At 31.7% G+C, this 19568-nt stretch overlaps 1 protein-coding gene across 9 annotated transcripts in view; it reads right to left on the bottom strand.

The window, feature by feature from the left end:
• LOC139527291 (serine/threonine-protein kinase 36-like) overlaps positions 1 to 19416 on the bottom strand; it is a 44690-nt gene extending 25274 nt beyond the window's left edge. For 2 of the 9 annotated variants that reach the window (XM_071322638.1, XM_071322639.1), the window contains exons 1-16: positions 19302 to 19416; positions 16480 to 16579; positions 15633 to 15773; positions 13884 to 13961; positions 12642 to 12821; positions 11677 to 11744; positions 10878 to 11104; positions 9767 to 9927; positions 8001 to 8024; positions 7089 to 7268; positions 6227 to 6247; positions 5446 to 5469; positions 3276 to 3461; positions 2235 to 2455; positions 1416 to 1515; positions 239 to 336 (exon numbers count right to left, since the gene is read on the bottom strand). In XM_071322638.1, coding sequence (XP_071178739.1) covers positions 239 to 336; positions 1416 to 1515; positions 2235 to 2455; positions 3276 to 3461; positions 5446 to 5469; positions 6227 to 6247; positions 7089 to 7268; positions 8001 to 8024; positions 9767 to 9927; positions 10878 to 11104; positions 11677 to 11744; positions 12642 to 12821; positions 13884 to 13961; positions 15633 to 15773; positions 16480 to 16563 — 1793 coding nt within the window. In that variant the 5' untranslated portion in view covers positions 16564 to 16579; positions 19302 to 19416. The remainder of the gene's footprint in view (positions 1 to 238; positions 337 to 1415; positions 1516 to 2234; positions 2456 to 3275; positions 3462 to 5445; positions 5470 to 6226; positions 6248 to 7088; positions 7269 to 8000; positions 8025 to 9766; positions 9928 to 10877; positions 11105 to 11676; positions 11745 to 12641; positions 12822 to 13883; positions 13962 to 15632; positions 15774 to 16479; positions 16580 to 19301) is intronic. The other 7 variants (XM_071322640.1, XM_071322642.1, XM_071322644.1 and 4 more) reach the window with 5 other exon arrangements.
• Between the last annotated feature and the right edge of the window lie 152 nt (positions 19417 to 19568).

The following is a 19568-nucleotide window of genomic DNA, read 5'->3' as shown; positions in this document are numbered from 1 at the left end:
TGAAAAGGGGGGGGGGGGGGGGGGGTTCCCAACCCAGAATAAAGGGGGGAGGGGGTTCCAGCTATATGCTCCCATTCAAATGCATTGATCGTCCAAAAAAAAGAGGGTTCCAACCCCCGGAACCCCTTGGATCCGCCAATGATCAATGTTTCATCATACAAAGAAAAGTAGATAAGTAAATGCAATTATTTATATATCTTGTGTTTCCTAAAATTAAAACAGAGGGATAAACTCTTACACTTCTTTATCGATATCATCATTCCAGCTGACCTCACTAGCAAAGTAGGCATTAACTGTTATCACTAAGTCTATCAGTATCTGCTGGCACCAGGGTTGCTAAAAATAGACAAGGTATGGTATGTGAAATATTTATAGATTAAACTTGAAATTACATGATAAAAGCCTGCTGCATTCGGTGTCGGTCCGAAATCAGGAGCCTGTGGTTGTCATTTGTTACTTGTAAATCTTATTGGTTTTTATTCATTGCTTTTATGTACTTCAGGTTATCAGCTTTCTTGTTTTTCTTGTTTTACATTTTTCTTGCTATGTGGGTTATGGCTTTTGCTAATTGGCCAAGGCCATACTGTTATAAAAATTGAGAATGGAAATGGAGAAAGTGTCAAAAATAAAACAATCCGAACAAAGAGCAGATAACCATAGTTTGACATCATTTTGTCTTGGGAGGAAAGTTGTCTCATTGGCAACCATAGCACATTTTTTGCCATATCACATCTTCTTATTTTTAATACAAGAAATAATGATAACATTAATTTTTTTCCAATATCAGCTTTTTTCAAGGAGTAATTTTAGCAATGTTCATTATTAACTTAAAAGTTAAATTAAATTTTTAATAATTGAAACATGATTCTTTTTCATTTTTCTGAGTTTCAATTTAATTGCCATATACAAAATCTTATTTAATTCACATCAAATACTTTAACCAATTTATATTTTAAAGTAGTTTACCTATGCAATATTATACAATAAAAAACCTTTAAAAATATATATGTCATCAATGGATCGTTTCTTAAACTCATCAACAATAAAGCAAATGAAAAAAAATTGTAAAACTGCTATAGAAAGTAAAATCACAAAAATACTGAACTCAGAGGAAAATCAATTCGGAAAGTCCATAATCACATGGCAAAATCAAATAACAAAACGCATCAAAAACGAATGGACAAGAACTGTCATATTCCTGACTTGGTACAGGCATTTTCAAATGTAGAAAGTGGTGGATTGAACCTAGTTTTATAGCTAGTTAAACCTCTAACTTGTATGACAGTCGCATCAAATTCCATTATATTGTCACCGATGTGTGAACAATCGAAAGTCATCCAGAAAAAGCTTAACATTAAAAAGTATCAGAGTGTGAAAATAGCTTACTTTTCTGTACTCCAGTCTTCAATACTAACCTGTCTAACTGTTGGTTTACTCAGAATATTATGAATCATTTTAAGTGGCTGCTGAGGAATTGATAAAGCCTTCACAAAAGTCAAGATCCACTTCAAGTCACTGGAAATATAAATCATTTAAATATTCATTTTTTGATGCAATAAAATATCTTAATCAATTTGCCATTTAAAAAAGATTCCTTTGAATCACTGTATTATAATTTTAAACATAATAGATATAGGACGATGTGGTGTGAGTGCCAATGAGACAACTCTCCATCCAAATAACAATTTAAAAGAAAGTAAACCATTACCTTACCTTAAATTTGGTTAATGAAAAAGTGACAGCCCCCCTTTTTTATGGAACGTATGTACTCCAACATACTCCCTATAAGTAACTGCAGTATATAATAAGTCCCTCAAATATAGTAAACTAGTATTAATTCAAATGGTTATTGCAAAACAGTATATAGATGCCACTCTAAAAGAGCAAGTAAAATATTTCTAAAACATCAGTAACATGATTAAGATTTCATGCAATGACATTTTGAAATAAGCTATACTCACAAGTCAGGAGCCGGTAATTCAGTGGTTCTCATTTGTTGATGTGTTACATATATATTTATTTTTTGTTTATTTTTTGTACATAAATTAGGCCGTTAGTTTTCTTGTTTCAATTGTTTTACATTTGTCATTTCGGGGCCTTTTAAAGCTGACTATGCGGTATTGGCTTTACCCATTTGGTGACCTATAGTTGTTAATTTCTAAGTCATTTGGTATCTTGTGGAGAGTCGTCTCATTGGCAATCATACCACATCTTCTTTTTTTATATATACTAACCATTTCAGTGTAATTAAATTAGTTATAATTCTGAGAACTGATTTCAATTTAGCTGCTCCTTCCAGCATGCCATCTAATACTTGTGTAGAACTATTCTGTATCCTGGTGTTCAGTCGAGCGTGGAATTTACTATCTTTAAGCATCTGTATAGCCTGCTCTGGATCCCCTTCCTGATCAGTAGCATCAATCAGTCCCTCCCATTCATCATCACTACAAACCTCCTACAACAGCAAACATTTCTTATCATTTTTTTTTATTTTGCCCACTGGACATTAAAAAGAAACTTTACATTTAATAACAATGATTTTAACATGATGTTCTTTAAAAGCTTTGTGTTCATACTGGTGGTAAAATATGAATATATTGTTTGGGCTATTACAATTATAATCCCACGAAATATGTGTTTTTACTAATGGGCTGCTTGAAGTCATTGAACAATGACATAAGAATATAAGCATTTCAAGGGGAAATGCATGATTGTGAAACGGATATCACAATAGGGAAACATTAACAAACGATGCTCAAATGTGATATAAGCCTCTCTTTTTTTTCTCTATTTTTTTTACATATAAGTAAAATGTCATTTAAATTTATAAAAATCATTATTGTATGTCACAGATTCAGCTTGCTTGGTTCTTTCACTTCAATGTAATCGTGTCCTTATTTATGGGAACGCTGTTGCTCGAGGTAAAATAGTTATTCTAATATGACAACCAATTATTGTCAACCTGTATAATCACAATATATCTGCTCTGTTAGCACAAAAGCAGTAATACACAAACATGGCTGTTCCGCGTTACAACCAACTTATTTATACTGCTCAATATTATTAAATTTATATAACAAAACCCTCGGTTTACGTACACCAATGCTAACGCTCAGGGCAAAATAATTGAAGATAAGTGCCCAACCCATGGTTAAATGAAAACAAAGCTACGGCTGCCATGAATTATTTCTTAAGCATAAGGGGCCAACCTGTGGTAAAATCAGTTCATGGTGAAAACTGTACAAACCCTTTAATACATTTAATAACCAACTCACCTCTCCATCCAGTTTAACATTTTCAATAGTTTTAGTTTTCTCTTTATTCCTATCTTTCTCTTTATTCTTATCTTTCTCTCTCTCAGGAATCCTGCGTACTGTTGTACGTCCTTCAATCTCTATACTGGGATATTCTTTTTCATAGTCTTTACTTATTCTATCTGGTCTTGGTGTTGGACTTATATTCTGTCAAAATCAAATTAATATTTTACAGTGAAACATTCCTCCCATGTAAAATACAGTATTTCAACAAACAGTGAAACCTGTCTTCTATTAACCCTGTGTGAAAGGGAAACATGTCTAAAGTGAACTTCTTTCTTGTATCAAGACATATGATGAACATATTATTAGGGCTGTTCCACAAATTATCTGGTGGGGTCAGGAAGGGGGATGAAGGCACACATATTAACTAAATATTATATGGATGGTTGCATTTATAAGAATGATAAGTAAACTGAAAAATGTTCCTTTCTTGGATGGTTGATGTCGTTAATAAGTGTGTTCCTCCCCCCCCCCCCCCCCCCATACCTTTAATTCTGGAACAGCCCTTAGGCATTTAAAACAAAATTTTTATGTTTATAACTTGAAAATCATCAGTTTTAATAAGTTTTACTATTCTAACCTAATAATATAAATTTTAAACAAATGTAGAGAGAAATTGTTTTCAGAAAAATCGCCTGCTCCTATATTTTGTCGCCAGTTTTGAAAACTTGGAGCAAACTTTAGAACCAGCTAGAGTCTTTATTTCTTCTACCAAAATTTAAACTATGTTTAATTTACATTTCTTATGCGCTCAGCCTGCACTTTACATCATTTAACATGTAAACTAGGTAAGTTATTGCAGAGGGTGTACACACATACAACAAAACATCATGTGCACTTTATTTTCTTTTGTAGAAGAATATAAATTTGCTTATCGTCTGTATATGGTACAGAGTAGAGAAAATGACTTTAAATTAAAATATAAAAAAAATAATGTGTAATTGAATGAAGAAAACAAAATAAGAGGTGTTTATATTACAGAATATCGAAAATTTGTATTAAAAATAAAGAATACAGAAAAAGATGACAAAAGGCATCCTACCCATACTGAAACCCTCTTCAACTAGTGCCATAATTCAAAAGACCTGAACATATAAATTCTAAAGCCAGAATTATATAGACATGTCTTAAGGTGGTACCCAACACTTTCACTAAAATTAATTTGGCTCGTTTAATTTTTCTAAAATTTTGTCAAAGTATTTACTTTGACCTTTTAACAAAAATATAAAAATTTCAAAAATTTTGAACCAACCATTTTGTCAGAAAAATTACACTGGTTATATAGCAGTTTGACAAACACCAATTTTGATCATTGAAAGCTTAATATTTCTTTTACAACACAACGTAATTAAAACGTTTAGCTGACTTTACAGAGTTATCTCCCTGTAGTGCTAGGTACCACCTTACGTAGGTATCTCAATGATAGGAAAAAGTAAAATTGGGTTATCTTTCTTTGTTCAGGTGTGCTCCTTCTTTGAAGCATTTTCACAGTACATAGAAGAAGTAAATATGATCAACAATGTATTTTGTCCCCAGATGAAATAAAAAAATCGCAAATTGCAACATTGGTAATGCACAGCGCAGTCCCTGTCTCTTTCCCCAAATATAAATAATATTAGACATCAACATGAATCGATACTTTACAAAACTAGCCTTTCCTACATAAAAAACAATCTTAAACAAACACTTGAATAGTATTTCAAAATCTAATTAGCAAAATGATAATTTAAATAGACTTATTATTAGTAAAATTACATTTCAAAATTGGTAGAAAATTTCCTTTAAATGCTAAGATTGTTCATCTAGGTATATTAAATAATAAATTTCATTCTTGAAAGCTGTTGACTTTAAATGAATACAAGTTAATGTTGTATATAATTCTATAATTAAAGCTTACTACTTTAATTACCTCCACCAATTCTTATAAACTTGATTAAAATTTCAAAATGTAAAATTCTTTCACTTTCTTTTACAATATATATATCATTTATTCAAAGCAGACAGGTGCTTCTTTAAATTCCTCATGTGTAATTCCAATTGCATATCTATTATTTATAAATTGCACATTGTATCTAAATCAGTCAGCCACAAAATAACAACTACAAATTGTGAGTGCATGAAGACTTACACGATAGGAATCATTCTTCTTCAACTAAAAACATATAATTAATAATATAGTATTGTGTGTGTGTATATAGTATACATGTGTACATAGTGAAGGATAAACACACATGAAGTATAAAATTTATAATCAGGTTAGTCATAAATTTATTTATCATACATTCAGTTTTTTATATGAATGTCTACTACTTTCAAGTCAATTTAGATGTGATAGTAGAATCTATATGTATCTGTGCTCAGAGGGAAAATCATGACAAAACATGTCAATATTTGACAATTAAAAGGATGAGGTTATAAATAGAATAAGAATGCATTGTTTGTTGTATTAGTAATTCCATACTGGTATTTGAAAGTATTGGAAAAGGGGGGAATAAGGTGTCTAACAGATCTGAAAAGCTTTTACACTTTACACCTTATCACTTATAAGCAACTGACCAAATATGAAGTAATTCTGGTAGGTATATATATATATAGGTAGCACTGGAGTTTATTAATCATATTGAAATATTCAAAGTAACATACATAGGAAGTAGGTATCAGAAATTCAAACATATTCAAAAAGTTCTTACACAAAGTCTGCAAGTGATTAATTTTTAAAGAAAAAAAACCAATTAATTTCTACCAGCGAAGCAAATTCTGCAAGGTTTTCATCTATTCCTGACCCAAAGATAATAGAACCAATTAGACCTAATGTTGGTGTCATTATCTTATATAATTATTAGCAAGTTTACTGCCCATGCCTAGAATAACCTCATTTTGAAGGGAAGAAAGGAAAAGATAAAACCTACCTCGATTTCTGGATCTTTATCCTGTTAAACAAAGAGTTATTGTTAGTTTAAGCACAACACAAAATGTTTATTATTTGTTATTCATATAAAGCTAAATCTTGGATTATGTTTTAGTCTCAAATATCAACCAAAAAGTTAAAAAAAAAAAATAACTTGCTTATATATGTTTTATGAGATATTAATTAGAATAAGAATGAATTTTCAAATTTATTTAATGAATGGCTATTATCTATTTTGAATTTATTGAACCATAAAACTAATTTTTGACTCTTCACATTGAATAATCCGCGTAACGGAGATGGTTCAATAAAATCAAAATAAGTTATTGCCATTCATTATAAATAAATTTCTATCAAAAATAAGGCTCAAGGAACATTTTATATTATTTATATTAACAATAACAACGTACACACATGTTGGCGTATGAATACACAACGTCAGAGTGGGCGTGTCGCCATCAAAATTGACAACATTGAAAATAAAACTAATAATTTTAACCAATCAAAGGACAGTAAATACACCAAATTTATTTATTATAAAATACTCTAAAATAAATGTCAGTTTTTATTAAAGCATGCAACATGTGCAAATTGTCATACTGAAATTAAGTCAGAATTAGAAATACACAGGGCTATTCCATTAAAATGTTTGTGGAAAAGGGGGAAAGGAAGTTTAATTTTTGACAGTGTTTGTGTCTGCTTGTTTGTCCATTTAATGTATGTAACATTCCTTAAAAGTATGATGTGTGTAGGGATATGTACCAAAAAGTCTCTTTTTATCTCTTCCTACCCTCCTACACCAATTGTAATGGAATAACCTTAACTTTATAACTAAAGCTAATATACTTAAAAATAGAACCTACCTCACTAAGACTAGCATCCTGCCATTCCTCAGAGTGATGTCTTTCTTGTTCCTGAGGTGGGGGAGTGGGGTCCTTTTCTTTTTCTATTTTGTCTTTCTCTGGTCCTTTTTTACTTGGACCCCATGCCTCTTTACTAGATGATATTTTTTCTCCATTTGGTGCTGGTGGCTCTTTACCTTTCTGTTAAAAACAAATATTATATCTGTTACGTTTATATACTTTTAATTCAGATATCTTCACCATATTGTTAATAATGGTAAATAATACAAAATGTATGCACCCATATGAATACATTTCATATACAATATTTAGAGACATCTTTTACTGTCTAAAATATAAATTCCAAATTGCCTGAACTCACAGACCTGTTTATCTTTTGAAAAATAAATTATTTCTGATGAGTTATTCTTCTTTTTTTCAGTGAAAAACATCCTTATGCCAATTCTGTAGTTGTTGATAAAAAAATAAAGTTTAAAGATATGGTTTTATCAGGTTTGTGCTGACCCTTGGCCTTTCTATAACAATACCAAGGTTAGCCATGTGTAGGTGCCCATAATTATTGGATCAAATTATTTTTTATAATTTCAATGTTATTTTTTCATGAATAACATGATATAAATTCTGTGCTTATTTTAAAATATTTTAGTTAATACCAAATATAACACACCAGAATTTAATGTTTGGCTGAAAAATCCCCCCCCCCCTAAACAAAGGTTATTAGAAACTAGAAAATTTACTGTGATTCGATTGTAAGTGTTACCATAATGCCAATGCAGATGAAAAAATCTACAATATTATGGTGAAAGATATAAAACACCTGATAAATTTGTAAAAATAATTATCCAACAGTTAGATGTGGATTTCAGAATGTCAGCCATGTTAGTAGTGCAGGAGAAAACAATTTGTACTTACATATAGTTGTCCCTCTGTGTCTGACTATAAGATATTACTTAATTAGTAGAATGATATCAATTATAATGAGCCAAGGCTCTGTGTTAAAGTCCGTACTTTGACCTGTGATGGTTTACTTTTACAAATTGTGACTTCGATGAAGAGTTGTCTCATTGGTATTCATTCCTTATCTTCTTATACTGTGAAAATACTTTTATTCGTGGGGTACCAATTTTCGTGGTTTTCTTGGATGACTTTATCCACGAATTTAAGTGTCCAACGAAATAAAACAACCATTATCCAAATCAAGACATGGAAAGATCCCCATGAAGGTTTTACTACTGATATGATCGAGAGAATATATTGAATAACCTCAAATCTGAGAATACTTTAATAGCAGTCACAGAACTACAACTGCATGCAGGACTATACCCATTTAATCTAATTTTATATCCTCATAGTTCTCGTACATATGGGAAATAATAATTTCATGCTGGGCTTGATTTTGATATGGATTATTTGACAATTCAAGATACTTTTATAGCATTTGTTTATGACACTGATTTCTTAAGTGACATGTTTATTGCCTAATTAACCCCCTTTAATGGTACTTAATCTGTTGATCACTTTATCTTGGGTTAATTAGTGTTGTCACTACGATTTACATGGGTCAATGTTTACTTTGCAATTTCCTTCAACCCAGACTATTTGTAACCTTCGTTTCTAAAGGCTTTGATTTTTCAATTATTTTTTTTTGAAAACTAAAATCCACGAATTTAAAAAACCAGGAACATGTAAATATTGCTCAAACCACGAAAATTGATACCTACGAATTAAGTACTTTCACAGTATTTATGACAATATCAGCCATTTAAATGCCAGCAGACAGGCAACAGATAACTTCAGTGAGGTTTAGGGCTAACCAAAAGTAAGCAGAAGGTCAACAGATAACTGCTGTAGGGTTAATGGCCAATCAGAAGAAAGCTAGAGGTCAAAAGATAACTTTTGTGATGTAAATGGCCAATCAGAAGTAAGCTGGAGGTCAACAGATAACTGTTGTGATGTAAATAGCCAATCAAAAGTAAGCTGGAGGTCAACAGATAACTGTTGTGATGTTATTGGCAATCAGAAGTAAACTAGAGGTCAACAGATAGAAAGCTGTGGTGTAGTGGTTAGTGCATCGTACTACTAACACAAAGGTTCTTGGTTCGATTCCAGTTCCAGGATGAAAATTTCAGGGACCTAATTTTTGGCTCTCCCTTGACACCATTTGCGAGTATGGTCTTGAGGAAACGATGAGAGTCCGTCAGAAGGGGACGATAAATGGCTGACCCATGTTAAGAGAGAGCCACATCTCTTGCACGTAAAAGACACCCTTGTAGATTTCGAAAAAGAGTAGGCTAATGCCGCTACAAGGCAGTACTCGCATCCGCGAAGTGAAAAGGGATTAATATAAGTTGCAAAACTTGTTTCCCAATCCACTATAAATAAATATGTTTAAACTAACAGATAACTATTGTGATGTAAATGGCCAATCAGGAGTAAGCTAGAGGTCAACAGATAACTGTTGTGATGTAAATGGCCAATCAGAAGTAAGCTGGAGGTCAACAGATAACTGCTGATCTTCTCATAACAATTGTAAGTATAAAATAAAGTTTAATGATTTGTCCTTTTTCACATTTCTAATTTCAAAGAATATGAAATTGAGCTGTTGTCGCATTTCTTTTAAGCACTTTCCAAATAAATTCAATATCAAAATTGAACATAACAGTCATAACTTGACATACTTTTTTCTCTTCCTCCATAGCCTTCTTACGAGCCTTAGCCAGTATTTTAGAGGTTCCGGGTGGGTGTGCTTTCTCTTGTGCCTGCTTTTCCTTTCTAAAAACCATAGAAGCTGTGAGGGGCTGTGTAAAGGGACTTGGTAACTTGGTATCCTCATCTTTCACTGCAAAGGATTTTGTAACATGGTTAATGTAAATTCAAGACAACATGTTTCTCGTTTTTATATAGATTAGACCGTTGGTTATCCTGTTTGAATGGTTTTACACTAAACATATTTGGGGAGCTTTATAGCTTACTGTTTGGTGTGAGGCAAGGCTCTGTATTGAAGAACATACTTTGATCTATAAAGGATTTTCTTATAAAATTTGTGACTTGGATGGAATGTTGTCTCATTTGCACTCATGTCACATCTTTTTATATCTAACAAATTGTATCCAACTTATGAAATTCAATTTCAATGATTCCAATTTAAATCATAAACATGTAATATGAATTAATTATATGGTTCTCATTTTCATGAATTTTGTCGCATAATAAACCATATTTCAAAAAATAATATTTCCGATTGGCTTATTTGGAGAATTTGTTATAACCACAGAAATATAATCTTCTTCCTCCACACAAATTGCTACGTAAGAAAATAAATAAATTCTCTGTAAAAACTGTAAAGTAGAAATTATCGTGTGCATTTTGTTACTGTGATTTTTTTATATTGGAGTTAAATGTGAGATTTATTATTGCGATTTCAAAAAAATCAGCATAAAGATATGCATTAGATATGTACCAAATTAAAAATGTGATTTCTTATTTTTGCAATACTCACCCAGTCACAATATTCCCATTTATTTCATAAAAATATTTAAAACAAGAATGTGTCCCAAGTACAGGGATTCCAAATTTATCCGCTCTATCATTTTCTATGTTTAGTGGACTGTGAAATAAGGGGTAAAAACTCTAATTTGGCAGCAAAATTAGAAAGATCATATCATAACTAACATGACTACTAAATGTCAAGTTGATTGGACTTTAATTTCATCAAAAATAACCTTGACCAAAAACTTTAACCTGAAGCAGGACAGACGGAAGGACGAACAGACAGACAAATTACTATACCTGTAACTCCATCTCCAACAAATGGATGCATCAGTAAATCTGGCCAGGCCAATCTTGACCTTGGATTCTTTGTCAGTAGACCCTGTAAAAAGTCCTTGAATATTGATGACATGTTCTTAGGCCACTTGACTGGATCCTTTATGATCAAACTAACTAGCTGGAATATACTGTTAGTGTAGAAGGGTGGGGTACCAGTAAACAACTCATACAGGATACAACCTAAAGCCCTGAAAAATATGCAAATTTTGTTAACCAGTGCATGCAGTGAGTTCATACAATTCTAGTAATGTATGGCAGTATCTATATATATATGCTGTTATCCATGTCCTCAAAAGTGTTCAATATACTCTGCAAAGCTAAGCCTACATCCCAGAATGAACAGTTCCTACTTTTTGCTTTGGTTATCTTAAAAGTTTTATATGCCTTGTATGTGATGTCACTATTTAAAAAGCTCACATTTTTTTTCTTTCAAGTCTGACACAAAATACATTTCATCAATCCATTGATGTCATTTTCATTCACGTTCATTCAAAAACCAAAATTACTTATCTCAAGTAAATCATGTGATTGAGATTGAGATTGAGGACATTGTTATGATAATCTTTCAGTGACTTGACTTACTGTAAAGGGGAACGTCTTTAATTGCACAAATTGGTAAATAAGGTCTCAACAGCTCATAGTATATATTTTTATTTTCAAACTTTTTTCAAACATTCATTTTTTTCCGATCTCTTGTACATCCACTTTATGTCTTATATTTAACACTAAAAAAGTAGGCTATTCTAAAATACAAATTTACCACAAGTCAGCTGTATGATCATATGGTTTTTCTTCAACAAGTTCTGGTGACATATACAATGGTGTACCCTGAAACAAAGCATGACAGAAATAAGATAAAATAAAAAACATTATTCCACACGAAAAAACTTGTAATTGGATAGTTAATATTTTTCTAAATGTTCCCTTTTCATTGGCTATGTATAATGGGTGAACTTAAAACAAACATTGCTTGGCCGTTTCAATTTTGCGCACAGTTGAAGGACAAACAATGACCTATAGCTGCTCACTTCTACATCAATTTGTCTCGTCAGCAATCCTATCACATTTTCTTCATTTTTTTATTTCTATATACATAGTATACATTTCCAATGATGGTTTTGTACTGCATAAGATGTAGAAATAAATCAATTTCAGAAAATGGAAATTAAAGTTTATTCTTAAATTACTTGCTAATTCAACTCAACACATCCCAAACCAAAGTAGTTCAATTGACAAATGTAGGTCACAGTGACTTTTATCTTGATACTATACTGACCTACACTCCCAATTTAGTGGTATTACATATTCCAAAGTCTATTTGAATTATTTTGCAAAGAATTCTGATCAACTGGTGGTGTGGTCCCTCAAAATCTTTCAATTGGGTTAGAAATCTTTGCTTTGTGTTGAGGGCCTCATTGTGACTTAGAGATGAAAAACAGCAATTATAAGCACTGTTTCTTTGCTTTTTGTGTGGTTTTTGCTGTGGATGTACTGATTTTTGTGTTATGGATGAATACCCCATATCCTTTTTCTACTCATACACTTCTTAACACAGTGAGTGAGATATCATCTTGGAAATATAAACATATCAAAGTCAATGAAGAAGAAAATGTAGGTCACAAAGACATAATTTGTCAATACCGACTCCATAAATGTATATCAGCCCTAAAAATTGCTCATGTGTTTATCAAAGTATCATTCAATGGCTACCAGAGCAGAGCTCACCTTAATGGATGTTAGAACCAGAGTATTAAAACTCATAGCTCTGGCAAATCCAAAATCACAAAGCTTGATTATCCCCCCTTTTCCGAGTAGGATATTCTGTGGTTTCATGTCTCTGTGGAGTATCCTGTGTGAGTGAAGATAATACAGAGCTGATACCAACTGACAGGCTATAACCTGTACCTGAAATGGAAAAAAAATATTTAGGTTACATGTATGATACATAAGAATACCTAATTTTGATTGGCCAACAAGAATCCCTAGGCACTTCAATAGCATATTCTATTTCTGTGTAAACATTTTGTTAAAATACAACATCTTTGTCAGTATTTGCACTATCCATGACAATTTTACAATAATGCGTTGGAAAAAAAAGAGCTTGATATACACTTTGTAACTCTTGATTGTAGCATAAGAATTTAAATATAAATATTTAATGCATCTTGTTATAATTCTATAGGGTAATTAAAGCATTGATTGTACACACATTATGAAGCTCTTTTGAGCTTCATACAAAATGTGATTTGGTCAATGCTTTTACACCCCAATATAATTATAAAAAGAAACAAACAATTCTTAGAATAATAGTTAAATATTAGGCCACTAAAAAAACCCTTTCATCTTCTAAAATTCAGATGTCAAATCTAGAGAAAGGTTAAATAACAAAATGACAATAAATTTTATGAAATTATGATAGATAATAAGTATGCAAGTAGTTTTGAAATAAAATTTTAAATCAAATGTCACTCTAAACCATAACCACACATGCATAAACGCAAACCAAACATAAGGTTTAGAACAGTCATTATTCTCTATATTCTCTTTTGACTCATAAATAAATCTTAAGAAATTTTTCCTTGCAACAAGCAACCTACAGACACATCAAAGAGTTGTTAAAAGGGTTCATAACTTGCAGGAAGCATAGCATTCTACACAAGGCATCTTATTTAATGTCTGACAGGACATGTCTTAGTATTTGTTTACTGTACAGCCAAAAGGACGCCCCACTTGGTAAGGTTGGTTGTTGGAAAATCTGTGGTTACCATATTTCTATTTCCAAAAATAAAGCGTCACAATGATAAACATTGAATATAAATACTTCAGACAAAGAACAATGAACGTTATAAATCCGTAAAAAATATACTGTTAATACTCATACAGTAAATTTTACCCAAATTTCGTAACAATAACGGGAAAATTATAATGGTTGGCATTTACATGTATATATGTTATTTAAGAAAATACCTGTTCCTCAGGCAAACTTCCATCATCTTCTAAAATCTGGAATAATTCTCCTTCAGCATAATCTGTTACAACTACAACCTGTAGATAGGTGAAAAAGACTTATTTATTTACATCAATAATCAAATTATAACAATCAGTTCATATTTAAACAGTTGATTTTCCACAGTCAGTCAGGGGTACTACTTGTACAAGTCATCTTAATTTACTTGAAGAAGAAAAAAAATATACTTATATAAGTTAATTAAAATGTTTGAATAATCTCCTTAATTTTCTCAAAAATTCACTTGTACAGTTAACTCTCGTTGTCTCGAACTCGGTTGACTCGAAATTTCGGATGAGTCGAAGTTTTCACGTGGTCCCGAACTTTGTTCCATATAAATGTATGTAATTCGACTCCTGATGAGTCGAAATTGGATGAGTCGAAATTTCGGTTGAGTCGAACTAAATTTACGATCCCAAGGTTAACAAAAGCATTAAAAATTCATTATTTATCTCGAACTAGTACACATATGTCAAAACATGACCTCCGGCATTTAAATGGATTGAAGAGTTAATCTGACAATACACGTGTAATTAAATTTCCAGTCACTGACCACTGTATTGATTTATGACATGCTATTTCCACGAGTGTTTACTTAAGATTATCTTTTATAATTTTTTTATAAATAATTAGTAATGCATTGTTAATGTTCATGAAAAAGTATTTAAAATGTTTACACAAAACAATTAATTGTGATTTACACTAATGAGCATGGGCGTGTATAAAGTAAGGATTATGACTTCCGTTGATGATCACCTAAAAACTACTCAATCGGCGTCTTTTAATCTTGTTGTATTTTCTTTTGAAAAGAAAGAGTGAGATAAAACAAAATGAAGAGGAATCTAAATTTTCTCAAGTCTCTTGTATCCAAGAATAAACAATTTTGTCAACTATAAACGACCTGAATAACGGAACTATCAATTGGAAATTACTCTCTCGGATAAAAGCCATAGAAAAAGGTTGTAACGGAAACAATTGAAAAAGTAAAAATAATGTTATTATAATAATGAAAGACCTTGACATACAAGTACATCGGTCTGATACCAGAATATCGATCCCCTTCCAATATTCACCCGGATTTATTTTAGCTTTACCAAGCTAAGCAAGAGTTGTGTCCCTTGTTCTGTCAAACTTCTGGTTTTGAGTCGAACTATGTGTATCTCGAAATATTTCTCTGGTCCGGCTGACTTCGAAATAACGAGAGTCGACTGTATATCAAAGTGAATTATTTTTACAATCCCATAAAAATTATCAAGTTTTGAGATGTAAAAACATGCTTTTAATGATTTTTCCCAATGTAGCTCATAATTTTTTATTAGAGTTCAAGACATGTGCAAAGGGCAGAAAATTTTTTAATTCTATTAATAAAGCAAAGAAATCATAAGAATTTAAGAAATGAAGATACATCAAAAGGATGACTTTTTCACTTATATAAGTAAAAAAATTTGACTGAATGTCTAAGGAACATAACTAAGCCAATTGTTTTTTCTATACAAGTAAATATAATTCACTTGTGTTAATATCATACAAATTTACTTATATACAATGTAAGTATATTAATATTACTTCTTCAAGTAAATAAAAATTACTTGTACAAGTAGAATCCCTTACTGACAGTGGCAATCCTTATTAATAAATTTTCACAACTTGGAAAAAAATGATATGCATATTTAGAATAGGAACATGTTTATGTAATATTAATATCATACCTCTTTGTCAGTTTCAAAACTGTCCAACATTTCAATAATATTTGTATGATGTAAGTTTCTCATAATCTCTATCTCTCTTCGTAAGTTTCTTAACTCCTTTTCTGGTTTTCCTACTTTTGGAATGAATTTTAAGGCCACCACCTAAAATAAATACAAGATATTATTTTACTGGATATTACTACATAATTGTTATTTTAAATTGTAAAGTAGAAAAGTTTGGAAGCTCTTCTATCTTTATAAATTCAAATGTACAATGATGTATGCATGGTTTATTCCTTTTTTTTTTTTAAATAATTAAGGTGGTACCTAACACTACAGGGAGATAACTCTGTAAATATCAGCTAAGCGTTTTAATGGCAATGTATTGTTAAGTTTCTCAATGATCAAAATGAGTGTTTGTGAAATTATAATATAACCAAAGAAATTTTTCTGATAAAGTGGTTGGTTTAATTTTTTTTTAATTTTTATATTTTTGTCAAAATTTTATCAAAATTAAACGAGCCAAATTAATATACGTCAAGGTGTTGGGTACCACCTTAAGATGATTGATTGTTGCTTGGATAAAGTTCATTTTCTAATGATTTTATATCTTCAAACATGGGCTTGTTATTTGCATCATTCCATCATGTTATATGCTTTTCTCCAACTAAAAAAAATAATCAAAATCATCCACCACAAGCATTTGCATTGCTCTACAAACCTTAAATATAAAAAGGTATAAAAAAAAGATGCAGTTGATACATTTTTGCAATAATTACGTCATGCCTTTTCTTACATTGACACACACATTTTCTATTTGGAAACGTGTTGTGCATGATTTTTATGTGTACTGAAGACATGTTTTTACCTGTGATGAAAACTTTTTTCTCCCTTTATACACTTTACCAAAAGATCCTTCACCAATAATTTCCAGAACATGATAGTTGTCCATTTTCTGTTTATTCTCTCTGGAAAAAAGGTTATAATTACTTGTACATGTATTGCATTACTTTTGATAACTAATGTTTGTAATAAACTATTTTCATATTTCTAATTTTTTGACTCCAGATTTTATAATTTTTCAACAGGTAATCTAATCTGTAGCTAATGACAATGTTAATGTGCTTGTACTTTACATCAATGCATACCAGTATGCTTTTCTCCATATCTCAAATACTAAAGAATGATTTTTTCAGTAGTTTAAGCAAGAAAAAAAACAAGAATGTGTCCATAATACATCTAGTACAGGAATGCCCCGCTCGCACTATCATTTTATATGTTCAATAGACCATGCAGGTCTGACCTTGAAATTGGGGTAAAAACTCTAATTTGACATTTAATCAACTTCATCAAAAACTACATTGTACCTTAATCAAAACCTTAACCTAAAGCGGGACAGACATATGAACAGACGCACATACTAAGAAACATAATGCCCCTCTACTTTAGAAGTTGGGACATGAAAAAGAAGGGTGTTTATAGTTGATATAATGAAGACATACTTCTATGTCTTACAAAATGGTTTATTTACTTCAATAAAGTAATATATATGTTCCTTATTACAATTTTATCAAGTGTAATTTTTTACTTGTTACTTTGTACACACGCAATGCAGACAAAAAATACTTGTATCACTAGTGTTTAAATGAATGTCAGACGAGTAAAGCACACCATTTCCACACCCTGGTTTTTATTTATATAATAGACTGCAACTAAAAATAAACATGAACATGATGAATATTCAACTTAAATAAATTTGGTCATGAGATTGTGTGAAATGTGCATGATGTCACAGATGTGTGATACCCTGAAATTTATCAAGGTTGACAGATAATAAAGTTTTGAACTACATGTTATGGTATACATGTGTCTCAAATAAATTGCTGAAGACAATAGCAACTGAAAGCGAGTATGGTGAACAACTGGGCGACTATATTTCTCTTTTGACTTCCAGCAAAGTGACCAATAGGAAAGCAAATTTATTGCCCCAGTCGCCTGCTAGCGCGAGCCTTGATTCAAGACATCCATGCCTGCATGCATAAGATAATTTGGAAAAACTAAAAGAAGAACTAAAACAGAATGCCAAGATACCAAACTCATAAGTCAAAACATGATGGCAAAAAAAAAAAAAAAAGAGAACAACTTGCACCAATGTAACCGGAGAGCATGATTTTACTTGTCAAATAATTGCATGTCTCCACTGGGACTCGAACCTCTGTGTTTCAAGGCAGCTCATTAACCGACTGAGCTAAAGAAATACTTCCTGTCACAATACTAAAGTTCATGACTGATATGATGATGAGTGACAGTGTCTTCCCAATCACTGTCTGTTAGTCCTAGTTCATTTGAAACTCTGGAGTTAACTTTACTTACTTGGGTTTCAACAAAACGATTTTACTTGAAACACTCGAGTCGAATCCGGGTCCATTCGCGCCCATTCACGTTCGGACCCACTCATGTTCGCCCCCTTTCACTTTCGCACCCTACATGTTCGCACCCATAGTCGTGTTGACACCCTACATGTTCGCGCCCAATTTTAATTGGTTTTGTGTTTAATAACTTTGTTATCAAGTTTTGGCAAGTGTATTCTTATAAGTATAATTGTTGTCATTGTCCATGTTGTCTCAAAATAAAGTGAGACAGCATTTTTTTATTTTGTGTTGAATAAATCTTAATCATGTTTCGGAAAGTGTATTGTTAAAAAAAAATAATAATCCTTTCTAAATAAAGTCATGAGTGGGATTCTGTCAAAGTTTTATTTTGTGTTGAAGAACTCTTAATCATGTTTTGGTTAGTGTATTGATAAACTTTGTTTCACTGACTTGTTTCAAAATAAAGTGAGATTCTGACTACGTTTTTTTTTTGTGTGTTGAATAAATTTTATCATGTTTTGGTTATAATTCGTGTATTGCTATATTTTATTGTTTCATTGTTACAGATCAAAGGGACCAAGCTGTTAAAAACAATTATCTTTTGTGTTTTTCATTTAAAATCTTCAATGTTTTACTCATACCAAGCTATAAATACATTCAGTATTTACACCAAAGCAATTTAAAACAACAATCATGATTTTCCAATTATTCAACTGGAATTTGAATTAAAATTGGACGCGAAGGTGTAGAGTGCGAACAGACCTTGGGTGCGAATGTACGAGGTGCGAACGTGTAGGGTGCGAAAGTGTATTGGGCGCGAACGGACCTGATACCACTTGAGTCAACCCCTCGTACCCTGGTTCCAACCCTCACCGAGCCAGGGTTAAACTTGAGAAACTCTTGAATGATGTCAAACCAATGAGAATATCTTATTTTTTATGCTGGGTCAGAGTTACTTAGAGTTGTTCCGAATATCAACTCTTGTGCGTTCACGTGATAATCTATTAACTCTGAAGTCGATTAATTTTGTAGAGTTTCAAGTGAACTCGGCCTTAGTGTTACAGGCCATTCATTAGGAGGCGGTACCCGGTACTTGTACCCTCCTATGCTATTGACAAGTGCCGCCTAAATGTAGGAATTTTTATATAAGATATTCATGGAATAAATTGAAAAGTACCACCTAGAAATGTGGAAAGTACCAGTCAACATGAAAGATAATGAAACCCCTGGTGTTAGAGCCAGTGAAGCCCTCGTTTTCTTAGAAACAATAATGTATCCAGTGTCTGGGGTGAATGTTTATGCATAATCGACAAATTACCTGCCAGGTTAAGAGTTAATTTGTTGTTTTGTCGATTTTTTTTTTAGATTGTTTACATCGTTGCTGCTTGTTTCAAGTTCCCCTCTTCCGGAATTCCAGCGCTTGCGTACCATTGTATCATCTATTTTCGTATTAAAAAAATAAGAAATAAGATAAGTTGTAATAGTAATGAGATCAAAAAAACAATCCTTATTTTAAATCTATAATAATCAGTTTATAATATGATACTATTATTTTCAACAGATATTTACAAAAACATACGAAAAT

This window comes from Mytilus edulis, chromosome 6 (assembly GCF_963676685.1).
Source record: "Mytilus edulis chromosome 6, xbMytEdul2.2, whole genome shotgun sequence".
NCBI classification, from domain to species: domain Eukaryota; kingdom Metazoa; phylum Mollusca; class Bivalvia; order Mytilida; family Mytilidae; genus Mytilus; species Mytilus edulis.
The sequence above is the reverse complement of the archived record's forward strand: the minus strand, read 5'-3'. Positions and strand labels throughout refer to the sequence as shown.